Source organism: Balaenoptera musculus, chromosome 4, assembly GCF_009873245.2.
Source record: "Balaenoptera musculus isolate JJ_BM4_2016_0621 chromosome 4, mBalMus1.pri.v3, whole genome shotgun sequence".
Classification (NCBI taxonomy): domain Eukaryota; kingdom Metazoa; phylum Chordata; class Mammalia; order Artiodactyla; family Balaenopteridae; genus Balaenoptera; species Balaenoptera musculus.
In genome coordinates this window covers 11,513,571-11,530,515 of record NC_045788.1, presented here as the reverse complement: position 1 = coordinate 11,530,515, position 16,945 = coordinate 11,513,571, and the positions used below count along the sequence as shown (strand labels likewise).

General features: G+C 38.6%; 1 protein-coding gene across 1 annotated transcript in view; it reads right to left on the bottom strand.

Annotated features, from left to right (window-relative positions):
* Positions 1-16,945, bottom strand: part of COL6A5 (collagen type VI alpha 5 chain) — a 110,201-nt gene that overhangs the window by 44,644 nt on the left and 48,612 nt on the right. The window contains exons 23-30 of the mRNA XM_036850673.1: positions 16,521-16,583; positions 15,155-15,217; positions 13,662-13,712; positions 13,539-13,574; positions 11,783-11,845; positions 10,155-10,217; positions 7,924-7,959; positions 7,768-7,804 (exon numbers count right to left, since the gene is read on the bottom strand). Coding sequence (XP_036706568.1) covers positions 7,768-7,804; positions 7,924-7,959; positions 10,155-10,217; positions 11,783-11,845; positions 13,539-13,574; positions 13,662-13,712; positions 15,155-15,217; positions 16,521-16,583 — 412 coding nt within the window. The remainder of the gene's footprint in view (positions 1-7,767; positions 7,805-7,923; positions 7,960-10,154; positions 10,218-11,782; positions 11,846-13,538; positions 13,575-13,661; positions 13,713-15,154; positions 15,218-16,520; positions 16,584-16,945) is intronic.

Sequence of the window (16,945 nt, the reverse complement as noted above, 5' to 3'; positions counted from 1 at the left end):
CTCTAAGGACGTTAGTAATTTCAGCTTCCATTCTGCCTGTAGATCATTTCACTTTAGGGTCTACACAGCATTCCTCTGCCTCTAAAATGTTTAAACTCATCACTTCTTCCTACCAATAGATTTTCTTCGCAATTCTTCCTCTGCCTCCTCATCCACAGTGGTACCAAACCTCTCCCGCTGTGGCCTTAGAGTTTTTGTTTATTTATTTATTTTAAATTTTATTTTATTTATTTATTTTTTTATACAGCAGGTTCTTATTAGTTATCTATTTTATACATATTAGTGTATATATGTCAATCCCAATCTCCCAATTCATCCCACAACCACCCCCTCCCCACTGCTTTCCCCCCTTGGTGTCCATATGTTTGTTCTCTACATCTCTGTCTCTATTTCTGCCTTGCAAACTGGTTCTTCTGTACCATTTTACCAGATTCCACATATATGCATTAATATACGATATTTGTTTTTCTCTTTCTGACTTACTTCACTCCGTATGACAGTCTCTAGGTACAACCACGTCTCTACAAATGACCCAATTTCATTCCTGTTTATGGCTGAGTAATATTGTGCTGAGTATATATGTACTACATCTTCTTTATCCATTCATCTGTCAGTGGACATTTAGGTTGCTTCCATGACCTGGTTATTGTAAATAGTGCTGAAGTGAACATTGGGGTGCATGCATCTTTTTGAACTATGGTTTTCTCAGGGTGTACGTCCAGTTGTGGGATTGCTGGGTCATATGGTAATTCTATTTTTAGTATTTTAAGGAACATCCATACTGTTCTCCATAGTGGCTGTATCCATTTACATTCCCACCAACAGTGCAAGAGGGTCCCATTTTTTCCACACCCTCTCCAGCATTTATTGTTTGTAGAGTTTTCCATGATGCCCATTCTAACTGGTGTGAGGTGATACCTCATTGTGGTTTTGATTTGCATTTCCCTAATGATTAGTGATGTTGAGCAGCTCTTCATGTGCCTCTTGCCCATCTGTATTTCTTCTTTGGAGAAATGTCTATTTAGGTCTTCTGCCCGTTTTTTTTTTTTTTTTTAAATTAATTAATTAATTTATTTTTGGCTGTGTTGGATCTTCGTTTCTGTGCGACGGCTTTCTCTAGTTGCGGCGAGCAGGGGCCACTCTTCATTGCGGTGCACGGGCCTCTCACTATCGCGGCCTCTCTTGTTGTGCAGCACAGGCTCCAGACGTGCAGGCTCAGTAGTTGTGGCTCACGGGCCTAGTTGCTCCGTGGCATGTGGGATCCTCCCAGACCAGGGCTCAAACCCGTGTCCCCTGCATTGGCAGGCGGATTCTCAACCACTGCACCACCAGGGAAGCCCCCTGTCCATGTTTTGATTGGGTTGTTTGTTTTTTTAATATTGAGCTGCATGAACTGTTTATATAATTTGGAGATTAATCTTTTGTCCGTTGATTCATTTGCAAATATTTTCTCCCATTCTGAGGGATTTCTTTTCATCTTGTTTATGGTTTCCTTTGCTGTGCAAAAGCTTTGAAGTTTCATTAGGTCCCATTTGTTTATTTTTGTTTTTATTTCCATTACTCTAGGAGGTGGATCAAAAAAGATCTTGCTGTGATTTATGTCAGAGTGTTCTTCCTATACTTCCTCTATGAGTTTTATAGTGTCTGGCCTTACATTTAGGTCTTTAATCCATTATGAGTTTATTTTTGTGTATGCTGTTAGGAAGAGTTCTAATTTCATTCTTTTACATGTAGCTGTTCAGTTTTCCCAGCACCACTTATTGAAGAGACTGTTTTTTCTCCATTGTTTATCCTTGCCTCCTTTGTCACAGGTTACTTGACCATAGGTGCGTGGGTGTATCTCTGGGCTTTCTATCTTGTTCCATTGATCTATATTTCTGTTTTTGTGCCAGTACCACACTGTCTTGATTACTGTAGCTTTGTAGTATAGTCTGAAGTCTGGGAGAATGATTCCTCCAGCTCCGTTTTCTTCCCTCAAGATTGCGTTGGCTATTTGGGGTCTTTTGTGTCTCCATACAAATTTTAAGATTTTTTTGTTCTAGTTCTGTAAAAAAAATGCCACTGGTAATTTGAGAGGGATTGCATTGAATCTGTAGATGGCTTTGGGTAGTATAGTCATTTTCACAATATTGATTCTTCCAATCCAAGAACATGGTATATCTCTCCATCTGTTTGTGTTATCTTTGATTTCTTTCATCAGTGTCTTATAGTTTTCTGAGTACAGGTCTTTTACCTCCTTTGGTACGTTTATTCCTAGGTATTTTATTCTTTTTGTTGCAATGGTGAATGGGATTGTTTCCTTAATTTCTCTTTCTGATCTTTCATTGTTAGTGTATAGGAATGTAAGAGATTTCTGTGCATTAATTTTGTATCCTGCAATTTACCAAAATCATTGATTAGCTCTAGTAGTTTTCTGGTGGCATCTTTAAGATTATCTATGTATAGCATCATGTAATCTGCAAACAGTGACAGTTTTACTTCTTCTTTTCCAATATGTATTCCTTTTATTTCTTTTTCTTCTCTGATGGCCGTGGCTAGGACTTCCAAAACTATGTTGAATAATAGTGGTGAGAGTGGACATCCTTGTCTTGTTCCTGATCTTAGAGGAAATGCTTTCCATGTTTCACCATTGAGAATGATGTTTGCTGTGGGTTTGTTGTATATGGCCTTTATTATGTTGAGGTAGGTTCCTTCTGTGCCTACTTTCTGGAGAGTTTTTATCATAAATGGGTGTTGAATTTTGTCAAAAGCTTTTTCTGCATCTACTGAGATTATCATATGGTTCTTATTCTTCAATTTGTTAATATGGTATATCACATTGATTGATTTGCATATATTGAAGAATCCTTGCATCCCTGGGATAAATGCCACTTGATCGTGGTGTATGATCCTTTTAATGTGTTGATGGATTCTGTTTCCTAGTATTTTGTTGAGGACTTTTGCATCTATATTCATCAGTGGTATTGGTCTGTAATTTCCTTTTTCTGTAGTATCTTTGTCTGGTTTTGGTATCAGGCTGATGGTGGCCTAATAGAATGAGTTTGGGAGTGTTCCTTCCTCTGCAATTACTTGGAAGAGTTCAAGAGGGATGGGTGTTAGCTCTTCTCTAAACGTTTGATAGAATTCACCCGGGAAGCCATCTGGTCCTGGACTTCTGTTTGTTGGAAGATTTTTAATCACAGTTTCAATTTCATTACTTGTGATTTGTCTGTTCATATTTTCTATTTCTTCCTGGTTCAGTCTTGGAAGGTTATACCTTTCTACGAATTTGTCCATTTCTTCCTGATTGTCCATTTTATTGGCATAGAGTTGCTTGTAGTAGTCTCTTAGGGTGCTTTGTATTTCTGTGGTGTCTGTTGTAACTTCTTCTTTTTCATTTCTAATTTTATTGATTTGAGTCCTCTCCCTCTTCTTCTTGATGAGTCTGGCTAATGGTTTATCAATTTTGTTTATCTTCTCAAAGAACCACCTTTTAGTTTTATTGATGTTTGCTATTGTTTTCTTTGTCTCTATTTCATTTATTTCTGCTCTGATCTTTATGATTTCTTTCCTTCTGCGAACTTTGGGTTTTGTTTGTTCTTCTTTCTCTAGTTCCCTTAGGTGTAAGGTTAGATTATTTATTTGTGATTTTTCTTGTTTCTTGAGGTAGGCTTGTATTGCTATAAACTTCCCTCTTAGAACTGCTTTTGCTGCATCCCATAGGTTTTGGATCCTTGTGTTTTGGTTGTAATTTGTCTCTAGGTATTTTTTGATTTCCTCTTTGACTTCTTCAGTGATCTCTTGGTTATTTAGTAACGCATTGTTTAGCCTCTGTGTGTTTGTGTTTTTTACATTCTTTCCCCTGTAATTGATTTCTAATCTCATAGCTTTGTGGTTGGAAAAGATGCTTGATATGATTTCAATTTTCTTAAATTTACTGAGGCTTGATTTGTGACCCAAGATGTGATCTATCCTGGAGAATGTTCCGTGTGCACTTGAGAAGAAAGTGTGATCTGCTGTTTTTGAATGGAATGTCCTGTAAATATCAATTAAATCTACCTGGTCTATTGTGTCATTTAAAGCTTGTGTTTCCTTATTAATTTTCTCTCTGGATGATATGTCCATTGGTATAAATGAGGTGTTAAAGTCCCCCACTATTATTATGTTACTGTCGATTTCCTCTTTTATAGCTGTTAGCATTTGCCTTATATGTATTGAGGTGCTCCTATGTTGGGTGCACATATATTTATAATTGTTATATCTTCTTCTTGCATTGATCCCTTGATCATTATGTAGTGTCCTTCCTTGTCTCTTGTAACATTCTTTATTTTAAAGTCTACTTTATCTGATATGAGTATTGTTACTCCAGCTTTCTTTTGATTTCGATTTGCATGGAATATCTTTTTCCATCCCCTCACTTTCAGTCTGTATGTGTCCCTCGGACTGAAGTGGGTCTCTTGTAGACAGCATATATATATATATATATATATATATATATATATATATATATTTGTTTTTTTATCCATTCATTGAACCTGTGTCTTTTGGTTGGAGCATTTAATCCATTCACATTTGAGGTAATTATTAATATGTATGTTCCTATTACCATTTTCTTAATTGTTTTGGGTTTGTTTTTGTAGGTCCTTTACTTCTCTTGTGTTTCCCACTTAGAGAACTTCCTTGAGCATTTGTTGTAGAGCTGGTTTGGTGGTACTGAATTCTCTTAGCTTTTGCTTGTCTGTAAAGCTTTTGATTTCTCCATTGTATCTGAATGAGATCCTTGCCGGGTAGAGTAATCTTGGTTGTAGGTTCTTCCCTTTCATCACTTTAAGTGTATCATGCCACTCCCTTCTGGTTTGTAGAGTTTCTGCTGAGCAATCAGCTGTTAACCTTATGGGGGTTCCCTTGTTTGTTAGTTGTTGTTTTTCCCTTATTGCTTTAAAATTTTTTTCTTTGTCTTTAATTTTTGTAAATATGATTACTATGTGTCTTGGTGTGTTTCTCCTTGGGTTTATCCTGCCTGGGACTCTCTGTGCTTCCTGGACTTGGGCGGCTATTGCCTTTCCCATGTTAGGGAAGTTTTCAACTATAATCTCTTCAAATATTTTCTCAGACCCTTTCTCTCTCTCTTCTTCTGGGAGTCCTATAATGCAAATTTTGGTGCGTTTAATGTTGTCCCAGAGGTCTCTTAGGCTGTCTTCATTTCTTTTCATTCTTTTTTCTTATTCTGTTCCATGGCAGTGAATTCCACCATTCTATCCTCTTCCAGGTCACTTATCCGTTCTTCTGCCTCAGTTATTCTGCTATTGATTCCTTCTAGTGTATTTTTTCATTTCAGTTATTGTATTGCGCATCTCTGTTTGTTTGTTCTTTAATTCTTCTAGGTCTTTGTTAAACATTTCTTGCATCTTCTCGATCTTTGCCACCATTCTTTTTCCAAGATCCTGGATCATCTTCACTATCAATATTCTGAATTCTTTTTCTGGAAAGTTGCCTATCTCCACTTCATTTAATTGTTTTTCTGGGGTCTTATCTTGTTCCTTCATCTGGTACATATCCCTCTGCCTTTTCATTTTGTCTATCTTTCTGTGAATGTGGTTTTTGTTCCACAGGCTGCAGGATTGTAGTTCTTCTTGCTTCTATTGCCTTCCCTCTGGTAGATGAGGCTATCTAAGAGGCTTCTGCAAGCTTCATGATGGGAGGGACTGGTGGTGGGTAGAGCTGGGTGATGCTCAGGTGGGCAGAGCTCAGTAAAACTTTAATCCACTTGTCTGATGATGGGTGGGTGTGAGTGCCCTCCCTGTTGGTTGTTTGGCCTGAGGTGAGCCAGCACTGGAGGCTACAGGCTCTTTAGTGGAGCTAATGGTGGACTCTGGGAGTGCTCATGCCAAGGAGTACTTCCCAGAACTTCTGCTGCCAGTGTCCTTGTCCCTGCAGTGAGCAACAGCCACCCCCCACCTCTGCAGGAGACCCTCCAACACTAGCAGGTAGCTCTGGTTCAGTCTCCTATGGGGTCACTGCTCCTTCTCCCTGGGTCCTGATGCACCCACTACTTTGTGTTTGCCCTCCAAGAGTGGAATCTCCGTTTCCCCCAGTCCTGTTGAAGTCCTACAGTCAAGTCCTGCTAGCCTTCAAAGTCTGATTCTCTGGGAATTCCTCCTCCTGTTGCCGGACCCCCAGGCTGGGAAGCCTGACATGGTTCTCAGAACCTTCACTCCAATGTGTGGACTTCTGTGGTATAATTGTTCTCCAGTTTGTAAGTCACCCACCCACCAGTTATGAGATTTGATTTTGTGATTGCACCCTCTCCTACCATCTCATTGTGGTTTCTCCTTTGTCTTTGGATGTGGGGTAACTTTTTTAGTGAGTTCCACTGTCTTCCTGTCAATGGTTGTTCAGCAGTTACTTGTGATTCCAGTGCTCTTGCAAGAGGGAGTCCTTACAGTTGTTTTAAACTTGTTTTTGTTGTTGGTCTTTCCTGGCTACACACTTGCAATGACTACATTTTTATCCAGTCTCCTACAATGTCTTTCCGATTTTCCCATTTTCCATTCTTCTGATTGTGATTGTATAGGCATGATTATAAATTGAAATGGAAACATGAAGAAAGACAAATCACCTAGAATTCTACCACCCTAACACAATACATGGTTACATTTTCCCAATTCCTCTTCTAGTATTTGTTTCTATGTACATATATTTACCTATATGTAAAAATGAAGATAATTTAATTTTCTGCTTTTTAATGACAATATTTTTCATATTTGTGTGAGTCTTCATAAAAATCATATCTGCTTAATATTTTATCAGAGGATGATGGACTATAACCCAATTATTCTATAAGTATAAACAGTCTACATATATAGTCATTTTTCTCTAATGAATAATATTTCAACAACCTCTGTATCTATAATTTTTTTCCTCTATTTCCTTAGCATAAATTTCCAGAAATGAGATCACTGGGTTTTTTTCTACCTCATATTCTCCTTGATCGTAATGACAGACAACCTCTCTCTTTGTTGACCCTGCTTTATTCCTTTGCTGAAACTACTCCCTTTTCAAAAAATTTATTTTATTGAAGCATAGTTGATTTACAATGTTGTGTTAATTTCTGCTGTACAGAAAAGTGATTCAGTTATTCATATATATACATATACACATTCTTTTCCATTATGGTTTATCTCAGGGTAGTGAATATGCTTCCCTGTGCTACACAGTAGGACCTTGTTGTTTACCCTTTCTATATGTAATAGTTTGCACCTGCTAATCCCAAACTCCCAATCCATCCCTCCCCACCCCCCACCACCTTGGCAACCACAAGTCTGTTCTCTATGTCTCTGAGTCTGTGAAACTACTCTCTTGCTGCTTCCCATCACTTCCTATAACCAGATTCAATGACTTCCATTCAAGCAGCCTTCTTTAATTAAGTAGCCAAGCAACCCCAGATCCCCATGTTCTTCCCTTTAACACCATGCCCTCCAGGCCTTTGTACATAATTGTTATACTAGTGTGAACTGAGTCACACACCTTTTGAGTTGATCACTGATTGTTTCCCACAGGCATGTTTTCTCTCCCTCTAGGAAGCACACCTCTGAGCTAAGGCATGTGCCTTTTCCTTCCTCCTTTGTTGTGAGCTGTTCCCACAGCAGGCACTCACAGCAAGCCTGCTGCTGAGGACATATGGCTTCTCCACCAGTGAGTTCAGCCTACTGATTCCACATCCCCAAACTGCCTTCATCCTAAGTGCCCTCACTAATCAATGATGCTCTACGACACACAGATACTCACGACTATGGTCCTGCATGAATTGGATTAGATCACATTGCTGTACATGAAAAAGGAGAGAGAAAATAAGAAACATAAACACAGCGAATTCCAAGTGGCCACATTCATTTCCCAGTGAACAGGTTGCATTTTTGTGTGTGTGAATAAGACGATACGTACAGAATATACCCGCTGCCCTGCCATGCCTTTAGGGCCCTAGGAAAACAAAAACAGAGCAAGTTATTGGTATGTGAATTGGAGTCTTCAGTGCTCTCCCCCCACACACTGAGAGTATAAACCTTTCTGTTTCAGTGTTTGATCAATTAAGCTAATGTCTATCTAGACTGAACTGAATGATTTTTCTAGGACGACAAGAAGGAAAGAAACAGAAGTACTTTTTAAAGATACTTGTACTGCAGATAGAACATTTAGAAGGCATTTCTCATAAGAATACTTAAAATTATAAACAGCAGGCTTCCCAAAGAGTAGCATGAAGGAGAGACATTTACTGAAGTATATTTAAAACACTGGCAGCAGCACACAACCCCAACATATGTGAAAAAAAAAAAAGACAATTACATAGCCGAATGGACATTACACAGAAGAAGAGCATACACACTAAGCTCATAAATGCTGAAAGGTTATGGTGGAAAGGAGTACAGATAATTGGGTGTGATGAGTCAGGGAAGGCTCTAAACACAGTCAGCTGCCTTTCTTGATAGTGTCAACTTTTCTCTTTTTCCTTTTAATTCCTTTTTATCAGGATCAGCCTTCTTCTTGGCAGTTGGTTCCTAATGTGTTTGCACATATGAATTCCGTTGGGCAGCTGTTGAAAGCTAGGATGTTTGGTGGCTTCAGAAAATGCTGTCACATGCTCATGATTGCTGCACAATTTCACTGACCCCTCAGAAGCTCATCCATGAATGTCAGTGTAAGAACCTCTGTTCTAAACGACAACTGGGCATCTGTCCATCCATCCATCTATCCATCTATCCATCCAACCATTCATCCATCCAATGAACAGTTAAGTGTCTGCTGAATGCTGAGGTGGCCCACTGTGTGCTGCTGGTAGTAGCCGGAACTGTCATGGCATCCATGATTCTACCCACTGGGGACATATTTTCTTCCTGACCCAAATCAAGAGATATGCATCTCACTAAAAGATTCAGAGACTTATTCTTCCCTTTACAAGTGACAGCAGAAAACAGAAAAGAATGCAGAGCCATTTAAACAGAGAGAGGAAGAGTTTCCAGCTAATGAATAGAGTAGGCAGCCCACATCCTACAGAAAATCAGAACTGTGGAGAGTAGGTTCCAAAAGACTGAGTTTAACAATAACTTCGAGCAACTTCTTAAGGAGAGACTGAGAACCACAGGCATGAGACAGAGAAACCACGGTATACCAGACAAGCATGGCCAAACACAAGAGCAGGAAGATATGGGACCTCCAGGGAGAGCTCCAGAATCTGGAAAGGAGGCAAATCCAGACCAGTCCAGATTGACTCAGAGACCAGATTCTCACCCACATGACTGAGAATAGCCACCAGTTCCTTAATTCAAAAGAAAGAAAAGATTGTACCAGAGTATCCTTTACAGTGAGTTGATTACCATTCTACTACGGATTCAGTTTTCCACAAAACATCCATGTTTTTGTTTTCTTTATAAAGTTGCAAGTTAAAGAACCCCTACAGGTAGTCAGAAAACAATCACAATACACAAAACAAGAGAAGCAGTTGCTCCTGTCCTTACACACAAGGTAAGGTGCTTCCTGCACCTCACACACAAAACACAGATGGTGGCAACATTTAGTTCTTATTTGACTGTTCTCTTTAGGGGAGAGAGACATGTTAATGTCATCACAATAACACATAAGGCACTAAAATAAAGATATGGATATCTTGTCAGTGGCAGATGTGCCTGGCTCTGCCCAGGAACGCTTCTAGAGGTGCCATTTCTTTTGTAATTGAATCACAGCGGAAAGTTGCAATTTTATTTCCAAATCTCCCCAGCGTCTAAATTGAGAGGTCAGGAAGGCAAAAATAGTGGTTTGGGAAATTCTATCAACTTGTCAGGACACCTTAATGAAGCTTATGCATTCCCGTCCCTATTTTTAAACCTTCAGTAAAAATTAACAGTCACAGCTCATATTTGCATTGAACTTTATAGTTTATGAAGAGCATTCACATTTGATTATCTGATCTTCACAGCTACCTTTTGAGGTGTTTCCAACAGGACATGTCACTCCCATTTTAGAAGGAAATTGAGAGACCCAGAGACTAGTCCAAGGGCACCCACGTAGCAAGAAGCAGAGTCTGGACTTGAACCAGTGCTTCTGACTTTAAATTCTGTGCTCATTCCAGTGGGCACCCTAGGAAGCAGCACATGCCCCTTAGTTCTCATGAGTGTACTTACTCTCCGTCCAGGAGGGCCTTGGGGTCCTTGAGAGCCTTCTTCACCTTTCAAGCCTACAGTGAGCTGCAGATAGAAATATTCATGAGTTTCCACATCCTCTATCCATGGAGACTACCTCAGCCTTAATGTGACTTTATAATTAAAAAAAATTTTTTAGCAAAAGCAGCTATTAATTCAAGTTAAGCAAATTCCTTAGGTGTAATATAAATAGCCATTCTTTTTTTCCCACAGAACTCACAGAAAAATTAATTTTTCCAATAGTTCATTGTTAGTGTATAGAAACACAATTGATTTTTATATGTTGATTTTGTGTCCTGCAACTTTACTGAATTTGTTTATTACTTCTAACAGTTTTTTGATGAAGTCTTTAAGATTTTCTATCTATAAGATCATATCATCTGCAAACAGACACTTTTTCCTTTCCAGTTTGGATGACTTTTATTTCTTTTTCTTGCCTAATTGCTCTAGCTAGGACTTCCAGTATTATGTTGAAAAGGAGTAGTGAGAGTGGACACCTATGTCTTGTTCCTGGTCTTAGCAGGAAAGCTTTCAGCCTTTCATTGTTGACTGTGATGTTAGTTGTGGATTTTTCAAATATGGCCTTTATTATGTTGAGGTACTTTCCTTCTATACCCAATTTGTTAAGAGTTTTTATATTGAAAGGATGTTGAATTTTGTCAAATGTTTTTTCAGCATTTATTGAGATGATCATATGATTTTTATCTTTCATCCTAAATAGTCATTCTTAATTATTGGTAAACATCCATTTCCCTCTTAGCCTCTTCATTTAGTGATATCCTTTGCTCTGGCACTGGCTGTGCATTTAAATCTAAATTAGTCATAAGCTAGAATTGGTGCTTTAAACAAGTGAATACACTAGAGCATATGGCGATCTAATAAAAAGCTGCCATCTACAAAGAATCAAATAAGAAAAATAATTCCCCACATATATAAGGACATGGGTTGGCTGTATCATTCCCATAACTCAAGGTGATGGATATAGATGCTAATGAAATTTGTCCAGCCAGATGTAAAATATCTGTTGAATTGCATCTCTTTCATGCTGGTAATGACCATCGATATTACACTGAAACTTTAAAATGAAAGGATGCTTGTCTTGGCATTTTGGTTTTTTAATAAGTATAACACTCTACTCTGCACTTTGCTATTTAGAACATCTCAACAGCCTTCCTTAAAATGAATACCCCAGGTGACCTTGGCTCTGGGGACTGGAACTGTCAGAAAATCCTCCAGGACACAGTAGGAAGATGTCAGCTTCATTTCCACTCACAGGGTTAATATTCTGGGTTTTAATATGTGCCCTAGAAAAGACTGGAAGACACTGGTACTTTTTAGAATAGCCTGTTATCAATCTGTAAATACTTAAAATAGTTCAGATTCATGGAACCATAGAATTTTAGAGTTGAAAGTAGCTTTTGTGTCATTAAGTTTAACTCCCATGTTATAGAAATAGAGAACTTGAAAAGATGTGTTGAAGATCACACAGCTAGGAAGTGGCATTTCAGATGACCCTGGGTTGGATTGACAATCCACATTTATAATTACAACATAAAAGCCAGAATCTTCCAAAGAAACATTTATTATTTCTGGAATTACAGGTCACTTACTGTTTGTCCCCTAAATCCTTTGGGTCCAGGCCCCCCAGGAATTCCAGGATCACCAACAACACCCTAAAGATTCAGATATAAGAAATCAAGATATTAAAATACTTGCTATGAAAGAATAAAAATAATTCTCTCCAAACCAAAATCTAATTGATCTTATAACTATATCGTATATTAAATATTAAATGTCATTCCTTCTTGTCATTTAGAACTAAGTCATTGATACACCTAGATATTCTCCAAACTATTTTAATTTTCTGAGAATACAAATATTTATGCATCAATATCAATACAATGGCTATCCAGTCAGTTACTAAAAATACCTAAAGAAAAATGCTTGAAAATCAAGGAAAACATATGGGGTATTGACTACATAAAGTACTAAATAAGGAATTACTTCCTAAATTCATGAATCATTTCCCAAAAAGTTGAAGGTAAAATTTATTCTGACTTTGGTGGAAAACTAATTTAACACTTATCAATATGCTAATTTAACATTTATCTGTAAATTGAAATATGCTAATTTTCTCTTTATCAGCAAATTAGAAAATTGGTCCTTTACAATGAGAACTCCTATCCTAACAGTTATTTATATAGTCCCTTCTTGAACCCTTCTCCACCTAAGGAAAGAATCTCTTTTAGTAATTCATCAATTAAAAGCACTTTTAAGGGAATCAAAAATTGGTTATTTTCCTATACTGTAGTTGATTCAATTTACTTAGACATTCTATTTTTTAATCCATATTTTCTATTTTAATTTGAGCATCAATGATTGGAAGACATACAAGATACTTTCATTTATTTAATTAATTTTTATTGATGTATAATTGATTTACAGTGTTGTGTTAGTTTCAAGTGTACAGCAAAATGACTCAGTTATACACACACACATATATAATATATATATATTCTTTTTCAGATTCTTTTCCTTTATGGGTTTTTACAAAATATTGAGTGTAGTACCCTATGCTATATATACAGTAGGTCCTTGTTGTTTATCTATTTTATATATAGTAGTGTATGTATGTTAATCTCGAACTCCTAATTTATCCCTCCCCCCTTCCCCTTTGGTAATCATAAGTTTGTTTTCTATGTCTGTGGGTCTATTTCTGTTTTGTAAATAAGTTCATTTTTAAGGATTCTTTTTTTTTAAATAAATCTTATTACGGAATTCCAGTGTATAAAACAGATATAACCTGAGCTACTCTGGTTGAAATGGAAGGAATGTCTTGTCGTAGAGCTTGGAGGTGAATTTCAGGCTGGTAGGCAATGAGGAATTCTAGAAGATGTTTGACCAAGAGAGTAACATAACTAAGTTATACTTTGGGAAAAATCAAGAGAGTAGTGTTTGGGATTAACTGAAACAGGTTAAAGTTGCAAGTAGGAAACTAATGAGAATATGGTAATCTTTCAGGTAAGAGGAAGTGAAGGCCACGATAATGAAGGGCAAAGTACAATAGCAGAAGGCAAGAGTTTTGCATGAGATCACCAGGGTAGAGAAATCAAGAAAAGGACTAAGGACTAAACTTGAGAGGGTACCTAGAGGTAGGGTTTCAAGATAAGGGACATCAGGCAGTGAAGGACAAATTTTCCAATTTAAAGGTTCATAGGAGTTAAGTATGGTCCTTTCTTCATGAAGCTCAGGCAAACCGATTGTCTTGCTTTTTTTTTCCTGTTTCATTCAGATCCACAGACTTATCTTAATTCTCAAGTAGAAGGTCAAGATCATTGTAACTTTGACAAGTTATGTGCACAATACCTTTTGACCCATATCTCCAAGGAATCCTCTTGGGCCCTACGATTTTCAGCAGAGAACATAAATAAATCAACACACCATTTAATTGATTCACCAGTTAAAGAAATAATTGTTTTCCATATTTACCTTTACTCCTTTTCGTCCCATAGGACCGTAGCCCGGAATGCCATAATCACCCTGTGAATATATCAGTTCATTTCAATTTCTCAAGAGTGAAAATTAATTGTAACCTATACTGGGAAGATTATGGTGTCAGGATAAAAGCACCAGGGACTTCCAGGTGGAGGGGGCCTGATGAACTTGAACTCTTGGAATATTCATGCCGTTTAGTTTTCCACACTTCCTGGTATGTGCCCTGGTACTTCTTTGGTCAGCTCCACTGTGCAGACATGACAGGAGGCAGAGTGATGGTCATTTAGGACTAGTGGAGTCAGTGGCAGTTACTTGCCTGGAAAATTAGGAGCTGGTCCAAAGAACACTGGGTGAGGAATTCCCCAAAAAGGAATTGTAAATGGCCAATAAACATATGGAAAAATGTTATCCTCACTAGTAACCAAAGAAATGCAATTTGAAACAGTAACGAGACATCATTTTTGGTCAGTAAAATTGGTAAAGATGAAAGAAAAGAAAGTGACAATACCCATTGTTGGTGTGTATGCCCTGAAGTGAGCACTCTTCCTGCACAACACAAGGGTATATACGTCCTTGGAATTTTCCTAAGGACACTTTGCAATAGAGTTCAAAGCCTTAATTAAACATGTACATATTCCTTGACCCAGCTATGCTACTTCTAGAAATTTCTATGTAGAAATTAATTATGGTTTTATCCAAAAATGTCATTACATACAAGAATGTTCATTGCTGTGCTATTTTAAGACAGTGAAAAACTGAAAGCAAACTAAATATACAGTAATAAGAAGGTGGTCAAGTGAACTAAGGTAAATACATTCAGTAGAATATTTTGAAGCTATTGAAAGTAACTTTGAGGGAAAAATATAATGACATGGAAATATGCCCATGATACATTGTTAATAGGGAAAAAGAATGTTTTTTTTCTATCTCCAGGACATTAATGATAAATATTTCAAAATGGTGGGATTATGGGTAATTTTTCTTTCCCATTTCCCATGTTTTATGCTTAGTCAATTTTCTACAATATCTATGCATAACATTTGTAATAAACGTTAGTTTTGAAAAGAAATTAATTTTTTTCCTATTTTTTTCTTATATTGACTGCTTTATGAACTGAGACTCTGGTGCAGCCAGAGCAACTAGAACAGATACCCTGTTTCTTGATCCTACTACCCTCTTGTCACTCTGGAGTTTTGCAAGAAGTCACCTGATTTTCAACTGACATGGCCATATAGGTTGTTAAAATACTGAGCTCATCCTGTATTCTCTCTGCATTCTCCTTTCCCTCTTGCTGTTCTCCCTTTGTTTTAGCAGACAGACTAGCTATAGAATGAGTGCTTCAGGGAGCAGGAGGAATGTCCCTACATCTTCCTAGGAGGTCCCAAAATACTTTCAGGACCCCAGGTGCTTAAGCTGATGGTGTCAGCCCCCTTCTCTTTACTGAGCCCTTGGAGCTGCTAAAGGGTAAGAGTCCTAAAACCTCATACTTGCTTTCCTCGCCGTCCAGCTTGCCCCAGTGGCCCTGGATCTCCAGGAATTCCAGGTTCTCCCTAGTGAGACAAGGAGAGCTTCAGATCAGTAAAAATCAAACTTGGCTCCCACCATAGGACGTTCTGTACAGTAGTTGGGGACACTCAGGGTTCTCAGTGAGGGCTCAATGCTCAGTAAGCAAGGGAGTGTAAGAAACAAATAACCATCTTCCCAAAGGCAAGCAGGAAACACTAGCACAGCCCAAAACTGGACTCAGTACTGCTTTCCCAATGCTATAGAAAGACTAAAGGAGAAGAGAAAGAGTGGAGAATTTACTCCAGGGAAAGTGGATTCATTTGCTGATTTATTCACCCATCCAACAGTTATTTATTGTCCTGGAAAAGGAACTGTTGAACATGCCCGATGTGGTACAGCCCTCACCAAGAATACTCTGGTTGGAACGAGAGACAATTAGGCAATTCTATACTGTGTGATAAAGTTCAGGGTGCTGTGGCAGCAGAGAGAAGGGGACTCTAAGTCAGATTTGGTGGGGCAGGCAGGCTGGCTGCCTGAAGGAAGGGAGCAGGGATGCTGAGGCTTAAAGGATAAGTTGTGTGAGCTGGAAGAAGGACCAAGGGAGGAGTGAGAATGGAGGAGGAAGGCACAGTGAGAAGCCTGGGAAGGCACACAGGAGGGAGATGAGCTAGGAAGCCTTAGAATTAAACAGGGTCAAAGGGTCTTCTAAGCTACTGGAAAGTTTGGAGATTTTCCTAAGGGTCGTCTGAAGTTAAGACCAGTGACATAATCTGTGGGACTCAAATGAAAGCATGGGCCCTTAACTCAAAAGCAAACTTTCCAGACTGTGATAGCAGAGCTTGAGGCCAAGTAGGGGTGCCTTCTAAGCGAGGCCCCCTGTGTGAATGAATGGGTCCCAGGCCCACGAAGCTGGCCCTGGGGGAGGGAGCTGCTGAAAGGTTTTGAGCAGGGGAGTGAGATTCTGAACAGGCCAACGGTCTGTTCTCTAACGATCTCCAATAAGGACATTTCTGAGAAGGTAGGTTGAGTTAGACCGAGAATTGCATGCATGAACAGATCTGAGTTCTGACATCCCCCATGCCCCTGGCCGACTCTACCACCAAGTGTCTTGATGCATTCAGGAAACCAGCGAGTTGAGTTTATCAGAGTTGTTTCATGGTAGGTGAATAAACCTTGTCTCTCCTAGTGAAATGGGGCAGTTTCAGAGAGGAAGGAAAAGAATATTGGCAGAAAGCTGGTGAGTGGTTGATTGTGCTTGGATCGTGTGAAGAATTAAAATGAAAATCAAGAAAAAAAATGGAGCTACTATTTTCTCAGTATCTGAAATCTGTAAGAAATAACACTTACCTTTTTCCCCAAAAGTCCAGGCCTTCCAACACTCCCTTTATCTCCCACTGGCCCAGGAGCACCCTGAAAGAATATAGGAAACACAGATGTTGGTGCTACAGCAATTTGTACGAAACCTGTTAGATTAGTTTTGCTTTTCTTCCTGTCATTTCTAACAATTTCTTGATGCCTCCTTAACAAGAAACCCAGCCTGAAACCAGGTGACTCGGGCTACAGTCCTGGTTAGAGGACCCCAAGTCTTCATCGGCAGGGACATCGCTAGTCCAAATGGGGGCTTAGTGAGAAATAAAAAAGGCACTCTTGACACAACACATGTTATTTCTGAATGTGGCAAGTTTGTTATGGGCTGATTTTGTTAGAACAAGACTATGCTGTCATTGTCACTTCTGTGCTCTGTGCCATCCACACATATAAAATGGGATGTC